Source organism: Anomaloglossus baeobatrachus, chromosome 12, assembly GCF_048569485.1.
Source record: "Anomaloglossus baeobatrachus isolate aAnoBae1 chromosome 12, aAnoBae1.hap1, whole genome shotgun sequence".
Lineage (NCBI taxonomy): Eukaryota > Metazoa > Chordata > Amphibia > Anura > Aromobatidae > Anomaloglossus > Anomaloglossus baeobatrachus.
In genome coordinates, this window is record NC_134364.1 from 40,504,115 (window position 1) to 40,518,951 (window position 14,837).

Here is a 14,837-nt window from a genome sequence, read left to right on the forward strand (position 1 = left end):
AGCATCAGCCTCTCTACCCGCAGCATCAGCCTCTCTACCCGCAGCATCAGCCTCTCTACCCGCAGCATCAGCCTCTCTACCCGCAGCATCAGCCTCTCTACCCGCAGCATCAGCCTCTCTACCCGCAGCATCAGCCTCTCTACCCGCAGCATCAGCCTCTCTACCCGCAGCATCAGCCTCTCTACCCGCAGCATCAGCCTCTCTACCCGCAGCATCAGCCTCTCTACCCGCAGCATCAGCCTCTCTACCCGCAGCATCAGCCTCTCTACCCGCAGCATCAGCCTCTCTACCCGCAGCATCAGCCTCTCTGTCCCCAGCATCAGCCTCTCTGTCCCCAGCATCAGCCTCTCTGTCCCCAGCATCAGCCTCTCTGTCCCCAGCATCAGCCTCTCTGTCCCCAGCATCAGCCTCTCTGTCCCCAGCATCAGCCTCTCTGTCCCCAGCATCAGCCTCTCTGTCCCCAGCATCAGCCTCTCTGTCCCCAGCATCAGCCTCTCTGTCCCCAGCATCAGCCTCCCCCAGCCTCAGCCTCCCCCAGCCTCAGCCTCCCCCAGCATCAGCCTCTCTCCTCCCAGCATCAGCCTCTCTCCTCCCAGCATCAGCCTTTTCTGTCCCCAGCATCAGCCTCTCTCCTCCCAGCCTCCCCCAGCCTCAGCCTCCCCCAGCCTCAGCCTCCCCCAGCCTCAGCCTCCCCCAGCCTCAGCCTCCCCCAGCCTCAGCCTCCCCCAGCCTCAGCCTCTCTCCTCCCAGCATCAGCCTCTCTCCTCCCAGCATCAGCCTCTCTCCTCCCAGCATCAGCCTCTCTCCTCCCAGCCTACCCCAGCCTCAGCCTCCCCCAGCATCAGCCTCTCTCCTCCCAGCATTAGCCTTTTCGGTCCCCAGCCTCTCTCCTCCCAGCCTACCCCAGCCTCAGACTCCCCCAGCATCAGCCTCCCCATCCCAGCCTTCCCCAGGATTAGCCTCTCTCCTCCCAGCCTCCTCCAGCACGCCGTGCTCCTCTGCCGACACTCACAGATCCGATCGCATACACACACACACCCGATCGCATACACTCACACACACCCGATCGCATACACTCACGCACAAACACATTGACGATATTGCACATACGCGCTCATACTCACAACATCCGGAGATACCACATGCTTCTGGCCATGTGATCCTCCGGCAGGTCCTGGAAGCTCACAGCACAGTATCGACGCCGAGAAGCAAGCGATATCCCAGGATGTTGTGAGTATGTGGATGCGATGTGATGTGTGTGTGAGGTGTGTGTGTGTGTGTGTGTGAGGTGTGTGTGTGTGTGTGAGGTGTGTGTGTGTGTGTGTGAGGTGTGTGTGAGAGCGAGTGTGATCTGATGTGTGTGTGTGTATGTGTGTGTGTGTGCTGTTATGTGTGTGCGTGTGCATGTTCCGCCGCTGCAGGACCTTGATGCGCTGGTAACTATGCTACCATGGTTACCAGCGTATCTCGTCCCCCGCTCGCACGGGAGCCCACACCAGCATACGCCGGACAGCCCCAGCAATGTGAGGGTATGTGTCGGCTGGTTTGGCGGCGTACGCTGATGTGGGCTCCCAGGGGTACAGTACTCACCTGGTAGTCGTGGCTCCGTGACCGTGTCGGTTCGGGGAATGCGTGGGGGGGGCGGGGCCAGAGCTAGCGTGCATTGCGTGAGGGGGGCGGGGCGTGGCCGAGTTGCCAATGCCTGCAGGGTGCCGGGGCGAGAGGCCAATCTGTGGGGGGGGGGGGCGGAGCCTGGGCGAGCGGCCGGCCAATCCGTGTGGGGGCGCAGCCTGGGCGAGTGGCCAATCCGTGCGGGAGGGCGGGGCCATGGCGAGCCCAGCGGCCAATCAGCTTTGTGTCACCGTAAGGACACAATTTTGGAGCAAGACAGACAGACAGACAGACAGACAGACAGACAGACAGACAGACAGACAGACAGACAGACAGACAGACAGACAGACAGACAGACAGACAGACAGACAGACAGACAGACAGACAGACGCAATTATATATATATATAGATATAACAAAAATCATACATGAACTACACAATACGTAAATTCTAGAATACCCGATGCGTAGAATCGGGCCACCTTCTAGTATATATATAATTTCCTTATTCTGTCTGTCTGTCTTGCTCCAAAATTGTGTTGTTACAGTGACAACCGTCGGATTGGCCGCTGGGCTCGGCCTGGCCCCACCCCCCCCACACGGATTGGCCGCTCGGCCTGGACCCGCCCCCCGCATGGATTGGCCACTCGGCCAGGCCCTGTCCCCCTCACGCATTGGACGCTCGCCCTGGCCTTGCCCCCCCCCACGCATTCCTGGAACCCACACAGAGCCCCGACTCTCAGGTGACTGCTGCAGCCCCGGAAGCCCACACCGGCAGGACCAAGTGGAAAAAAGGCCAAATGTGTTAAACCACTAGCTTACTCCGGCTCCCGCAACAAGTGTGCCAGAGCCGGTGTAGGCTGGTAACTATAGTACACATCGGGTAACTATAGAAACCACTTTCCTTAGTTACCCGATGTAACTAGCTTACCCCGGCACACATCAGCACTGTCACTTTTAATACTTACCTTTTCTCCACTTTGTCAGATCCGGTGCGATCACGTGCACTGTGTACACTACAGTGGCCGCGCAACAACCTCCGATCACGTGTTGTCATGTGACCAGGAAGTTGCGGTGCAGCCACTGTCCTGTACATAGTGTACGGGAGCGCGCCACATGTGTTAAACCACTAGCTTATCCAGTCTCCCAGCACACGTGTGTCAGAGCCGGCGTAGGCTGGAAACCATAGTACACATCGGGTAACTATAGAAACCACTTTCCTTAGTTACCCGATGTAACTAGCTTACCCCGGCTCCCAGCACACGTGTGCCAGAGCCGGCGTAGGCTGGTAACCATGGTACACATCGGTTAACTATGGAAACCGCTTTGCATAGTTACCCGAGCCATGCCCCCGCACGGATTAGCCGCTCGGCCAGGACCCGCCCCCTGCACGCATTGGCCGTTCAGCCAGACCCCGCCCCCTGCATGAATTAAACGGTCGGCCTGGCACCGCCCCCCTCACGCATTCCAGAAGACTCCCAGGTGACTGCTGCACCCCCGGAAGCCCACACCGGCAAGCCAGCCGAGACATACCGTTGCGTTGCTGGGATCGTGTAGGAGCCAGCGTACGCTGGTAAACATTGTACACATCGGGTAACCATGGAAACCACTTTGCTTACTTACCCGATTGTGTACCATGGTTACCAGCGCATGCCGGCTCCCTGCCCATTAAGATCGTTGCTCGCCCGCTATTAAACACGCCGATGCGTGCTGCACAGCAGGAGACCAACAAACAAAAAATGAACCAGCACTGTCGCTTTGAATAGTTACCCGATGTGTACCATGGTTACTAGCTTACCCCAACTCCCGGCACATGTGTGCCGGAGCCGGCGTACACTGTTAACCAGTGTACACATTAGGTAACCCATCCAATCCATTTATTACATTATTATTCAATCTGCTAACCTACATACACATTCTAGACTACCCGATACGTTAGAATCGGGCCACCTTCTAGTATTATATAAACACACAATTTTTTATTTTTTTTTTAAATTATAATATGTATAATATAGTTATATATATTATAGTTAATCAAAGAGTTATATAATCAGTTATAGTTTTTTTCCACTCAGTATAGTGACTTCTCCTCAGTTGGGTGTTTAGGTTAGAAGTTCTGAATTCATACAATATCGCAATATCGTCATTGGATAAGAATTCTAATTCCTCTGCTTCCAGTCACGGTGCTATAGCATTAACCCCTTCACGACCGGCCGATTTTTCGCTTTCCGTTTTTTTTGTTTTTTTTTGTTTTACTGCCATTCTTCTTCTGAGAGACGTAACTTTTTTATTTTTCTGTCAATATGGTCATGTGAAAGCTCATTTTTTGCGGAACGAGCTGTACTTTTAAATGAAACCAGACGTTTTACCATATAGTGTACTGGAAAACAACAACAAAAATTCCAAATGCGGAAAAATTGCAAAAAAACAACTGCGATAGCACTATTGTTTTTGATATATTTTATTCACAGTGTTCACTAAATGGTAAAACTGATGTGTGGGTGTGATGCCTGAGGTCAGTGCGAGTTCGTAGACACTAATTATGAATAGGTTTACTATTATCTAAGGCTAAGGGGTTAAAAAAAAAAAGTAAAAAAATCAGAAGTTTGTCCGAAAAACGTGGCGCACGTTTTACGCCATATGTGACCCGTAGCGTTCTCATTTTTTTGGGATCTATGGCTCAGTGACGGCTTATTTTTTGCGTCTTGAGCTGACGTTTTTAACTGTACCATTTTCGCGCAGATGCTACGTTTTGATCGCCTGTTCTTGCATTTAGCGCAAAATCTGTGGCAACCAAAAAACGTAATTTTGGCATTTGGAACTGTTGTGCGGCTACACAGTTTACCGATCAGATTAACTGATTTTATATTTTGATAGATCGGGTGTTTCTGAACGCAGAGATACCAAATGTGTGTATCGTTTTTATTTTATTAACCCTTTACTTTTCAATGGGGCAAAAGGGGGGGTGATTTGAACTTTTAGGGTTTTTTATTTTTTTTTTTTCATTTTTAAAACTTTTTTTATTTTACTAGGTCCCCTACGGGGCTATATGGATCAGCAATCTGATCGCTCTGCCATATCTGCTTATCACAGCTACACAGCTGTAAACAGCAGATATGCTGCTAATCTGTCTCATCCAGCTCTCGGTTGTGTGAGGAAGAAAGTGAGTCATGTGAGCTAAAGGAGTCATCACATGACTCTGTGCTACCATGACAACTACCGGAAGCCACGTGATCACATCACGTGACTTCTGGTATCGACCGGAGAGTAACATTATAGCGCGATCACTATTATAATGGCGCTGTCACATATTGACAGCGCCGTTTAAGGGGTTAAAAGGCACGGGCAGATAACAATTCCGCTTGTGCCTGGCAGGCACACATCAGTTGATTTTTACAGCTGACATGTGTGCCGATCGCTGCAAGCTGCCGGCAGCAGACTGCGGGCAGTAACACTGACCGCTAGGACGTAAGATTACTGCCCGCGGTCTTGAAGGGGTTTCCTGAGATTTTACACTGATGTATTAATTTGTAGAATAGGCAAATCAATGTGCAAATCTTGGACATCAAATCAGCAGAATAAAGAGACAAGGATCTCACTAGATCTGCACCTCCTATTTACCGGGAGGCTCACTAAAAAGGAAAAATGACATATGTGGTTATATGCATGTGGGCCACAGCTTTAGCTGCTGCCTGCAATGTTGTAGGTTGTGGGTTCGAGTCCGGGAGACTCACTAAAAAGAAGAAATTACTTCTTATTTACAGTAAAGGCAAGGCAAATCAATGTTAAATTCTTTGACATCCATCAATTAGCAGAACAGACATGGGCCTCACGAGATCTGAACCTCTTCTTTACCGGGAGACTCACTAAAGAGGAAAAATGACCTTGTAGCTTGTGGCTCACAGCTTTACCTACTGCCTGTAATGCTAGGGACACACGAGCACTACTGCTACTTGGATTCCACCAGCAACATGCTTTAATTTTTTTCTCTGTCTGATCAGGGCTAAGAGAAAAGAAAAAAAAAAAAATTGGAGCGGCCCCATAGAATAACATTGGTCCGAGAGGAATGCAATTTTTTATTGCATTCCACTCGCTCCGTTTTACTCGCCGTGTGTCCTTAGCCTAATGTTGTAGATTGTGAGTTTGAATCCCAGGAGACTCACTAAAAAGAAAAAAAAAAGTCATATTGTAGAATGTGGCTCACAGCTATAGCTGCTGCCTGCAATGTTGTAGGTTGTGGGTTGGAATCCTGGGAGACTCCGTAAAAAGAAAAAATAACATTGTAGCCTGTGGCTCACAACTTTAACAACTGCGTGCAATGTTGTAGGTTGTGATGTGAGTTTAAGGCTATGTTCACACACACTGCGTTTTTTTCACCTGCGTTTTTGGTCTGTTTTTGCTGCAGAAATTTCTTGAGAAATTCTTGTAACCTTTCTGCAGACATTCCCCAGCAAAACCTATGGGAAAAAAAATTAGCTGTGCACACACTGCGTTTTTTTTCTTAAGAAAATTCTTTCAGTAGATTTTCTTAAGAAAAAGAATGAGCAGGTCACTTCTTTTCTGCAGCTAACTGCGTTAGTTGCCATAGATAATGGCACAATAACGCAGGGAGCAACCAGCGGTAAAAACGCACCAAAAACGCACCAAATCGCGATAAAAATGCAGGTGCATTTTTGATGCGTTTTTTAACGCAGGTGCGCTATTCCTTCACTCTCAAGAAATTTTCTTAAGAAATTTCTTAAGAAAAATCCTTTTTCTAGTGTGCACATAGCCTAAGTCCAAGGGAGACTCACTAAGAAGAAGAAATGACATCTTATTTACAGCAGTTAAAGGCCATGTCTGGTGCGCAGCGCAGCCTTTCCACATTAACAGCGCTGCAGTGCCAGGCTCGGTGGCATGAACATGAGCTGAGCTTTGCTGGTGCTGCAATACTCTTGGTTCTGATTTTAGCCTCGGGTCTTGTTTGAAGATGACATGAAGTTTAAAGCACAGTGGTATGGTCTAATTCTAGAAATGATGACAGAGGGGACACTTACCCACAGCTCAGACACAGCGCAGAACAGGTAAAATACTCATCAGGGAAGAAACAGCTGTGCGTCATTTGGTCATCCGGTATTTCACCACTAAAGCGATCGCTCAATGCCTGGAAAGCAAAATGAATTATTGTAAACAAAATAGTTTACATGTTAAAAAAAAAAAAAAAATAATTCAACACATTTAGTTCAGACATCATATAAACCAGTGATCTACTATTCCAACATAACGGCCCCATCAGATGAAAAAAAGATTGCAGTTCCAATAAAGAAAGCTCTTCGTAATAAAACTGTACATAAAAAAAATGAGAAGCAACAAAACTAATGACATCTAAAAACTTCTGATCAAATGACACAGAACCCCAGTGTCATTAAAAACTAGAAAAAGAAAACGCCAGCAAAATATCTTCATGAGTATATTCTAATTTATGCTGTCAAATATTGGAAATATGTCAAGTAAAAATGGGTGCTTTTTGGACTAAAACATGAAGACTAATTTTGTAATGCACATATCTTCCCATTTTTCAACACAATTCTATTCATTTATTTCATGGTTAGATCAGGTATAAGGTGAAGAGGAGAGGTGAGGAGCGGCAAAACAACACCGGAAAACGGCAGGCCGTTTTGCGCTACTGCTCTTCAACGGGTCTTATAGGACCCGTTGAAGCGCAGTAGTGCAAAACGGCCTGCCATTGTCTGGCGTTGTTTTGCCGCTCCTCACCTCTCCTCTTCACCTTGTACCTGATCCGCCTATGAAATAAAACGCATTGAAGTATCAGTGAGTACTGCCTCTTCTGCCCTTCTTTTTGGACGATGTTCATGAACTGCTTTACTACGTGGATTTGTGCACCCGGTACATGCTTATCAGGAGTCTGCTTAGTAGTGTGAATTGGGAGTGGCGGTGACCGGCTCTTCTTTTTTTTGTGTGGATATTTTATTTATTTATAAACTTTAGAAGTCTTTTTTTAAACCCCTTCCTTATTGTAATTTAATTCAGGGGATATTTTTATTACATATATATGGTACTGTGAGAGTTTTTTCCCATTAAAGTTGCATAATATTAATGTTAAAGGGAGGTGGTTCCTTTTTTTTTTTTTTTTTTTTTTTAGAAAACAAAACCCCGGAGTATTACTTAGGCCCTGTGCACACGATGCAGATTTTTGTGCAGTTTATCAAGCAGTTTGTAGCTCAAATCTGCATGTCTCTCCTTCGCCCAGCAAGGACTAGAAGTACTGTGCACACATTGCTTCTTTTTTCCTTTTAGTTGATGTTGAAAAAAGAAGCAGGATGTCAATTGTTAATGCGATTTTTTCCCATATTTTTTTAGCCCTTTTAGCCATTGAATTTATAAAATATAAAAAAAAAATTAAAAAAGAAGGGAATTTTGTTTACTTACCGTAAATTCCTTTTCTTCTAGCTCCTATTGGGAGACCCAGACAATTGGGTGTATAGCTTCTGCCTCCGTAGGCCACACAAAGTATTACACTTTAAAAAGTGTAACCCCTCCCCTCTGCCTATACACCCTCCCGTGCATCACGGGCCCATCAGTTTTGGTGCCAAAGCAGGAAGGAGGAAACTTATAAATTGGTCTAAGGTAAATTCAATCCGAAGGATGTTCGGAGAACTGAAACCATGAACCAAAAGAACAATTCAACATGAACAACATGTGTACACAAAAGAACAACAGCCCGAAGGGAACAGGGGCGGGTGCTGGGTCTCCCAATAGGAGCTAGAAGAAAAGGAATTTACGGTAAGTAAACAAAATTCCCTTCTTCTTTGTCGCTCCATTGGGAGACCCAGACAATTGGGACGTCCAAAAGCAGTCCCTGGGTGGGTAAAAGAATACCTCGATAAAAAGAGCCGAAAACGGCCCCCTCTTACAGGTGGGCAACTGTTACAAGGGGGACCCGGGGAAGCGTGCCAAGATGGGAAATGGACTGCTTCCGCCGGTCAAGGTCCACTGTGCGGTGTAAGGGACCGCCGCTATGGTGGGTGAAGAGTGAGCGGGTTGCTGCTAGCGATCGTCTGGAATGTCACAGACGATCTATGTACACCGATCTGCCCTAACCCCTGAGGGTTGTATGGCACAGATCTCACGGCTCGGTGTACCTGTTGCACGGGGAAGCACAGAGGTGCCCACGCACGTGTGCCAGTGGAAGTCACGAGAATATGGCACGAGGGTAGCACAGAGGTGCCCACGCACGTGTGCTTTCAATAACCAGGTGAGTCCAATGGAGACTTGAGGAGCTCACCTGGGACAGGAACACGGCCTGTTGACGGGGGTACTGCCGGAGCAGCAAGGCAGGAACACGGCCTGCAAACGAGGTACTGCCGGAGCAGCAAGGGCCAAGCCCACAAGAGACAGTAATGCCTGAGCAGTGGCGTGGCAGCACGCTGCCAGACATCCGAACATAGAAGGACGGTCGCGCGCCGCCATGATGGCAGGGGGAGCTTTTAAGGAGGTGCAGCTCCACCCGAGGGCGGGCGCGAGGCGGAGATGACGGACTTGACCCAATCAGGGTCCACGACGTCCCAGCCTGGCCAGTCAGGATTCACCACGTCACCAGCCTTGTCATCAAGCCGTGTGACGTCAGTGAGCGAATCAGGACCCACCACGCATTGCACATGCTCACCCTCCTGCCTCTGGGAAATAGAGGCGGGATCCTCGGTCTCACAATGTGCAGAGATAACGGGAATCTCACTGCTTCCCTGAGCAGTAAACCTCTGCACATTGCGCAGCCTCGCAGACCTTCGGGGCCGCTGAGCAAGAGAGTCTGCGGCAGGCCAGGAATGGGAGACCGCTTCACTCCTTGTAACAGGAGAACCACTAGGTGTCACCCTTCTGCTGCCTCTCTGAGAAGGTATCTCCTGCACACTGCGCAGTCTGGCAGACCTTCGGCGCTGCTGAGCAGGAGTGCTCGTGGCAGGCAAGGAATGGGAGACTGCCTCAGTCCTTGCCTCAGGAGAGCCACGAGATGTAACAAACCGCCGCCTGAAGGACTCGCCTACCTAGGCTGGCATCTGCCGAAGCATAGGCATGCACCTGATAGTGTTTCGTGAAAGTGTGCAGACTCTACCAGGTAGCCGCCTGACACACCTGCTGAGCCGTAGCCTGGTGCCGCAATGCCCAGGATGCACCTACGGCTCTGGTAGAATGGGCTTTCAGCCCTGAAGGAATCGGAAGCCCAGAAGAACGGTAGGTTTCAAGAATCGGTTCCTTGATCCACCGAGCCAAGGTTGACTTGGAAGCCTGCGACCCCTTACGCTGGCCAGCGACAAGGACAAAGAGCGCATCCGAACGGCGCAGGGGCGCCGTGCAAGAAATGTAGAGCCGAAGTGCTCTCACCAGATCTAACAAGTGCAAATCCTTTTCACATTGGTGAACTGGATGAGGGCAAAAAGAAGGTAAGGAGATATCATGATTGAGATGAAAAGGGGATACCACCTTAGGGAGAAATTCCGGGACCGGACGCAGAACCACCTTATCCTGGTGAAACACCAGGAAGGGGGCTTTGCATGACAGCGCTGCTAGCTCAGACACTCTCCGAAGTGATGTGACTGCCACTAGGAAGGCCACCTTCTGCGAAAGGCGTGATAGAGAGACATCTCGCATCGGCTCGAAAGGTGGTTTCTGAAGAGCCGTTAGCACCCTGTTAAGATCCCAGGGTTCCAGCGGACGCTTATAAGGTGGGACTATGTGGCAAACTCCCTGCAGGAACGTGCGGACCTGCGGAAGCCTGGCTAGACGCTTTTGAAAAAACACGGAAAGCGCCGATACTTGTCCCTTGAGAGAGCCGAGAGACAAACCCTTGTCCATTCCGGATTGAAGGAAAGAAAGAAAAGTGGGTAAGGCAAACGGCCAGGGGGTAAAACCCTGATCAGCGCACCAGGATAAGAAGATCCTCCAAGCCCTGTGATAGATCTTGGCGGACGTTGGTTTCCTGGCCTGTCTCATGGTGGCAATGACATCTTGAGATAACCCTGAGGACGCTAGGAGCCAGGACTCAATGGCCACACAGTCAGGTTGAGGGCCGCAGAATTCAGATGGAAAAATGGCCCTTGAGACAGCAAGTCTGGACGGTCTGGGAGTGCCCACGGTTGACCCACCGTGAGGTGCCACAGATCCGGGTACCACGACCTCCTCGGCCAGTCTGGAGAGACGAGGATGGCGCGGCGGCAGTCGGACCTGATCTTGCGTAACACTCTGGGCAGCAGTGCCAGAGGAGGAAATACATAAGGCAGTCGAAACTGCGACCAATCCTGAACTAATGCGTCCGCCGCCAGAGCTCTGTGATCTTGAGACCGTGCCATGAATGCCGGGACTTTGTTGTTGTGCCGAGACGCCATGAGGTCGACGTCCGGCGTTCCCCAGCAGCAACAGATCTCTTGAAACACGTCCGGGTGAAGAGACCATTCCCCTGCGTCCATGCCCTGGCGACTGAGAAAGTCTGCTTCCCAGTTTTCTACGCCCGGGATGTGAACTGCGGAGATGGTGGAGGCTGTGGCTTCCGCCCACAGCAGAATCCGCCGAACTTCTTGGAAGGCTTGACGACTGCGTGTGCCGCCCTGGTGGTTGATGTACGCGACCGCCGTGGCGTTGTCCGACTGTATTCGGATCTGCCTGCCCTCCAGCCACCGCTGGAACGCCTTTAGGGCTAGATACGCTGCCCTTATCTCCAGAACATTGATCTGAAGGGAGGACTCTGTCGGAGTCCAGGTTCCCTGAGCCCTGTGGTGGAGGAAGACCGCTCCCCACCCTGACAGACTCGCGTCCGTCGTGACCACAGCCCAGGATGGGGGCAGGAAGGATTTTCCCTTCGACAAAGAAGTGGGAAGAAGCCACCACTAAAGAGAGGTTTTGGCTGCCAGTGAAAGAGACGTTCTTGTCTAGGGACGTCGACCTCCTGTCCCATTTGCGGAGAATGTCCCATTGAAGTGGACGCAGATGAAACTGCGCAAAGGGAACTGCCTCCATTGCTGCCACCATCTTCCCTAGGAAGTGCATGAGGCGCCTCAAGGGGTGTGACTGGGCCCGAAGGAGAGATTGCACCCCTGTCTGCAGTGAACGCTGTTTGTCCAGCGGAAGCTTCACTATCGCTGAGAGAGTATGAAACTCCATCCCGAGGTAAGTCAGTGATTGGGTCGGTGTCAATTTTGACTTTGGGAAATTGATGATCCACCCGAACCTCTGGAGAGTCTCCAGAGCAATGGTCAGGCTGTGTTGACATGCCACCCGGGAGGGTGCCTTGACTAGAAGATCGTCTAAGTAAGGGATCACCGAGTGGCCCTGAGAGTGTAGGACCGCCACCACGGATGCCATGACCTTGGTGAAGACCCGTGGGGCTGTCGTCAGGCCGAAAGGCAGTGCCACGAACTGAAGGTGTTCGTCCCCGATGGCGAAACGCAGGAAGCGTTGATGCTCTGGTGCAATCGGCACATGGAGATAAGCATCCCTGATGTCGATTGATGCTAGGAAGTCTCCTTGGGACATCGAGGCGATGACAGAGCGGAGAGATTCCATCCGGAACCGTCTGGTTCTCACGTGTCTGTTGAGCAGTTTGAGGTCCAGAACGGGACGGAATGATCCGTCCTTTTTTGGCACCACGAACAAGTTGGAGTAAAAACCGCGACCACGTTCTTGAAGGGGAACGGGGATCACAACTCCTTCTGCCTTCAGAGTGTTCACCGCCTGAAAAAGTGCATCGGCTCGCTCGGGGGGTGGAGATGTTCTGAAGAAACGAGTCGGAGGACGAGAACTGAGCTCTATCCTGTAACCGTGAGACAGAATGTCTCTCACCCATCGGTCTTGGACTTGTGGCCACCAGGCGTCGCAAAAACGGGAGAGCCTGCCACCGACCGAGGATGCGGTTTGGGGAGGCCGAAAGTCATGAGGAGGCCGCCTTGGAGGCGGTTCCTCCGGCGGTCTTTGTAGGACGTGACTTAGACCGCCATGCAGAAGAGTTCCTCTGGCCCTTCTCTGACCTGTTGGACGTGGAGGAATGGGACCTGGCTGAGGGCCGAAAGGACTGAAACCTCGGTTGTATTTTTCGTTGCTGAGGTCTGTTTGGTTTGGACTGGGGTAAGGACGAGTCCTTTCCCTTGGATTGTTTAATAATTTCGTCCAATTGCTCGCCAAACAATCGGTCGCCAGAAATTGGCAAACCGGTTAAGAACTTCTTGGAAGCAGAGTCTGCCTTCCATTCGCGTAGCCACATGGCCCTGCGGACTGCCACCGAATTGGCGGATGCTACCGCTGTACGGCTCGCAGAGTCCAGGACGGCGTTCATGGCGTAGGACGAAAAGGCCGATGCCTGAGAAGTCAAAGACACAACTTGCGGAGCAGAGGTACGTGTGACCGCATTAATCTCAGACAGACAAGCTGAGATAGCTTGGAGTGCCCACACGGCTGCAAAGGCCAGAGCAAAAGACGCGCCTATGGCTTCATAGATGGATTTCATCAGGAGCTCTATTTGCCTGTCAGTGGCATCCTTGAGCGATGAACCATCTGCCACTGATACTACGGATCTAGCCGCCAGTCTAGAGACTGGAGGATCCACCTTGGGACACTGAGCCCAACCCTTAACTACGTCAGGGGGGAAGGGGTAACGTGTGTCATTAAGGCGCTTAATAAAGCGCTTGTCCGGAAATGCTCTGTGCTTCTGGACAGCATCTCTGAAGTTAGAGTGATCGAAAAACGCACTCCGTGTACGTTTGGGAAACCTAAACTGGTGTTCTCCTGCTGCGAAGTCGACTCCTCTATAGGTGGAGTTGGGGGAGAAAGATCTAGCACCTGGTTGATGGACGCTATAAGGTCATTTACTATGGCGTCCCCTTCAGGTGTATCTAGATTGAGAGCAACGTCAGGATCAGAGCCCTGAGCTGCGACCTCCGCTTCATCCTCCAGAGAGTCCTCATGCTGAGACCCCGAACAGCGTGATGAAGTCGGGGAAGGTTCCCAGCGAGCCCGCTTAGCCGGTCTGGGACTGCGGTCCGTGTCGGAGTCCTCACCGTGGGACCTAGGTGTCACCCCAGGAGCCCTTTGCTGCGCCGACCGAGAGGGGCCTGGGGCGATGAACTCACAGTGCCCTGGGCCTGTGTTACCGATCTGGACTGCAAGGCTTCTAGTATCTTAGCAGACCATTTGTCCATAGACTGAGCCATGGACTGTGAAAGCGACTCAGAGAGTTTCTCAGCCAAAACTGCAAACTCTGTCCCTGCCACCTGGACAGTGGAAGCAGGGGGGTCTACCTGAGCCGAGGGTCCCACCAGTGCCCGAGGCTCCGGCTGAGTGAGTGCCACAGGGGCCGAGCATTGCACACAGTGAGGGTAGGTGGAACCTGCAGGTAACATAGCCGCACAAGAGGTACAGGTTGCAAAATAAGCACCCTTGCTCTTTGCGGACGACATGCTGTTGTCTCCTCTGAGAGTGAACAGTGAGGGTATATAGCCAAAAGCAAAATAATGCGGCCGAACAGAGAAAATGTATACTATATATTATATATATATATATATTATATATATATACATACATACATACATATATACATACACACACACACACACTTCGGCACCCTAGGGGGGCCAGCACCTGGTAACCGGTGTGGCTTACCGACCGCCCAAAGCGGTTGTGTGTCCACCAGATTCCCCGCCTGGGCCTCCCAGAGCTGTGGAGCTCGTTCTGAAATCCTCCACCGGCAGAAGTGATTGTAACAATGGCTGCCAGAGTTCTCAGGGGAGGAGGGAGCCGTGGGCGGTGACTAATAAAGTGCGGGAATCTGGTGCCCCACAGTGCTCAGTGAGGGGGGAGGAGAACACCTAAGTATGCTCCAGCCCTCACTGCCGACGTCCAGTCAACCGTCCCGCCCTTACCCCTGACTGGCAGGCCCGGGGGCGGGAGTTATGGTACTAGGCCGCAGAAGCCGGGGACTAAATTTAATAACGCGGACGACGAACAGGCTGCGGTCGGCGCGGTAGTCCCGGTCGTCACAGAAAAACAGCAGCCGCTGCAGCGTCTGTAACACAGGCGCTCCATGCGCCGTCCCCAAGGGGACACAGAGTACCTTTTAGATGCAGGGCCTGTCCCTGATGATACCCAGTCTCCTGTCCGTCAGATTCCCCCAGGGGCTGCGGAGGGAGCCCGGTCCTAGTGAAAGGTGACCGGTTAGGATCCCACTTCTCCCAAGAAGCCTCTAA

The 14,837-nt window shown here is 51.1% G+C and overlaps 1 protein-coding gene across 1 annotated transcript in view; it reads right to left on the reverse strand.

Moving 5' to 3' along the window:
• Nucleotides 1-14,837, reverse strand: part of ZFYVE1 (zinc finger FYVE-type containing 1) — an 80,171-nt gene that overhangs the window by 31,849 nt on the left and 33,485 nt on the right. The window contains exon 4 of the mRNA XM_075330868.1: nt 6,648-6,754. Coding sequence (XP_075186983.1) covers nt 6,648-6,754 — 107 coding nt within the window. The remainder of the gene's footprint in view (nt 1-6,647; nt 6,755-14,837) is intronic.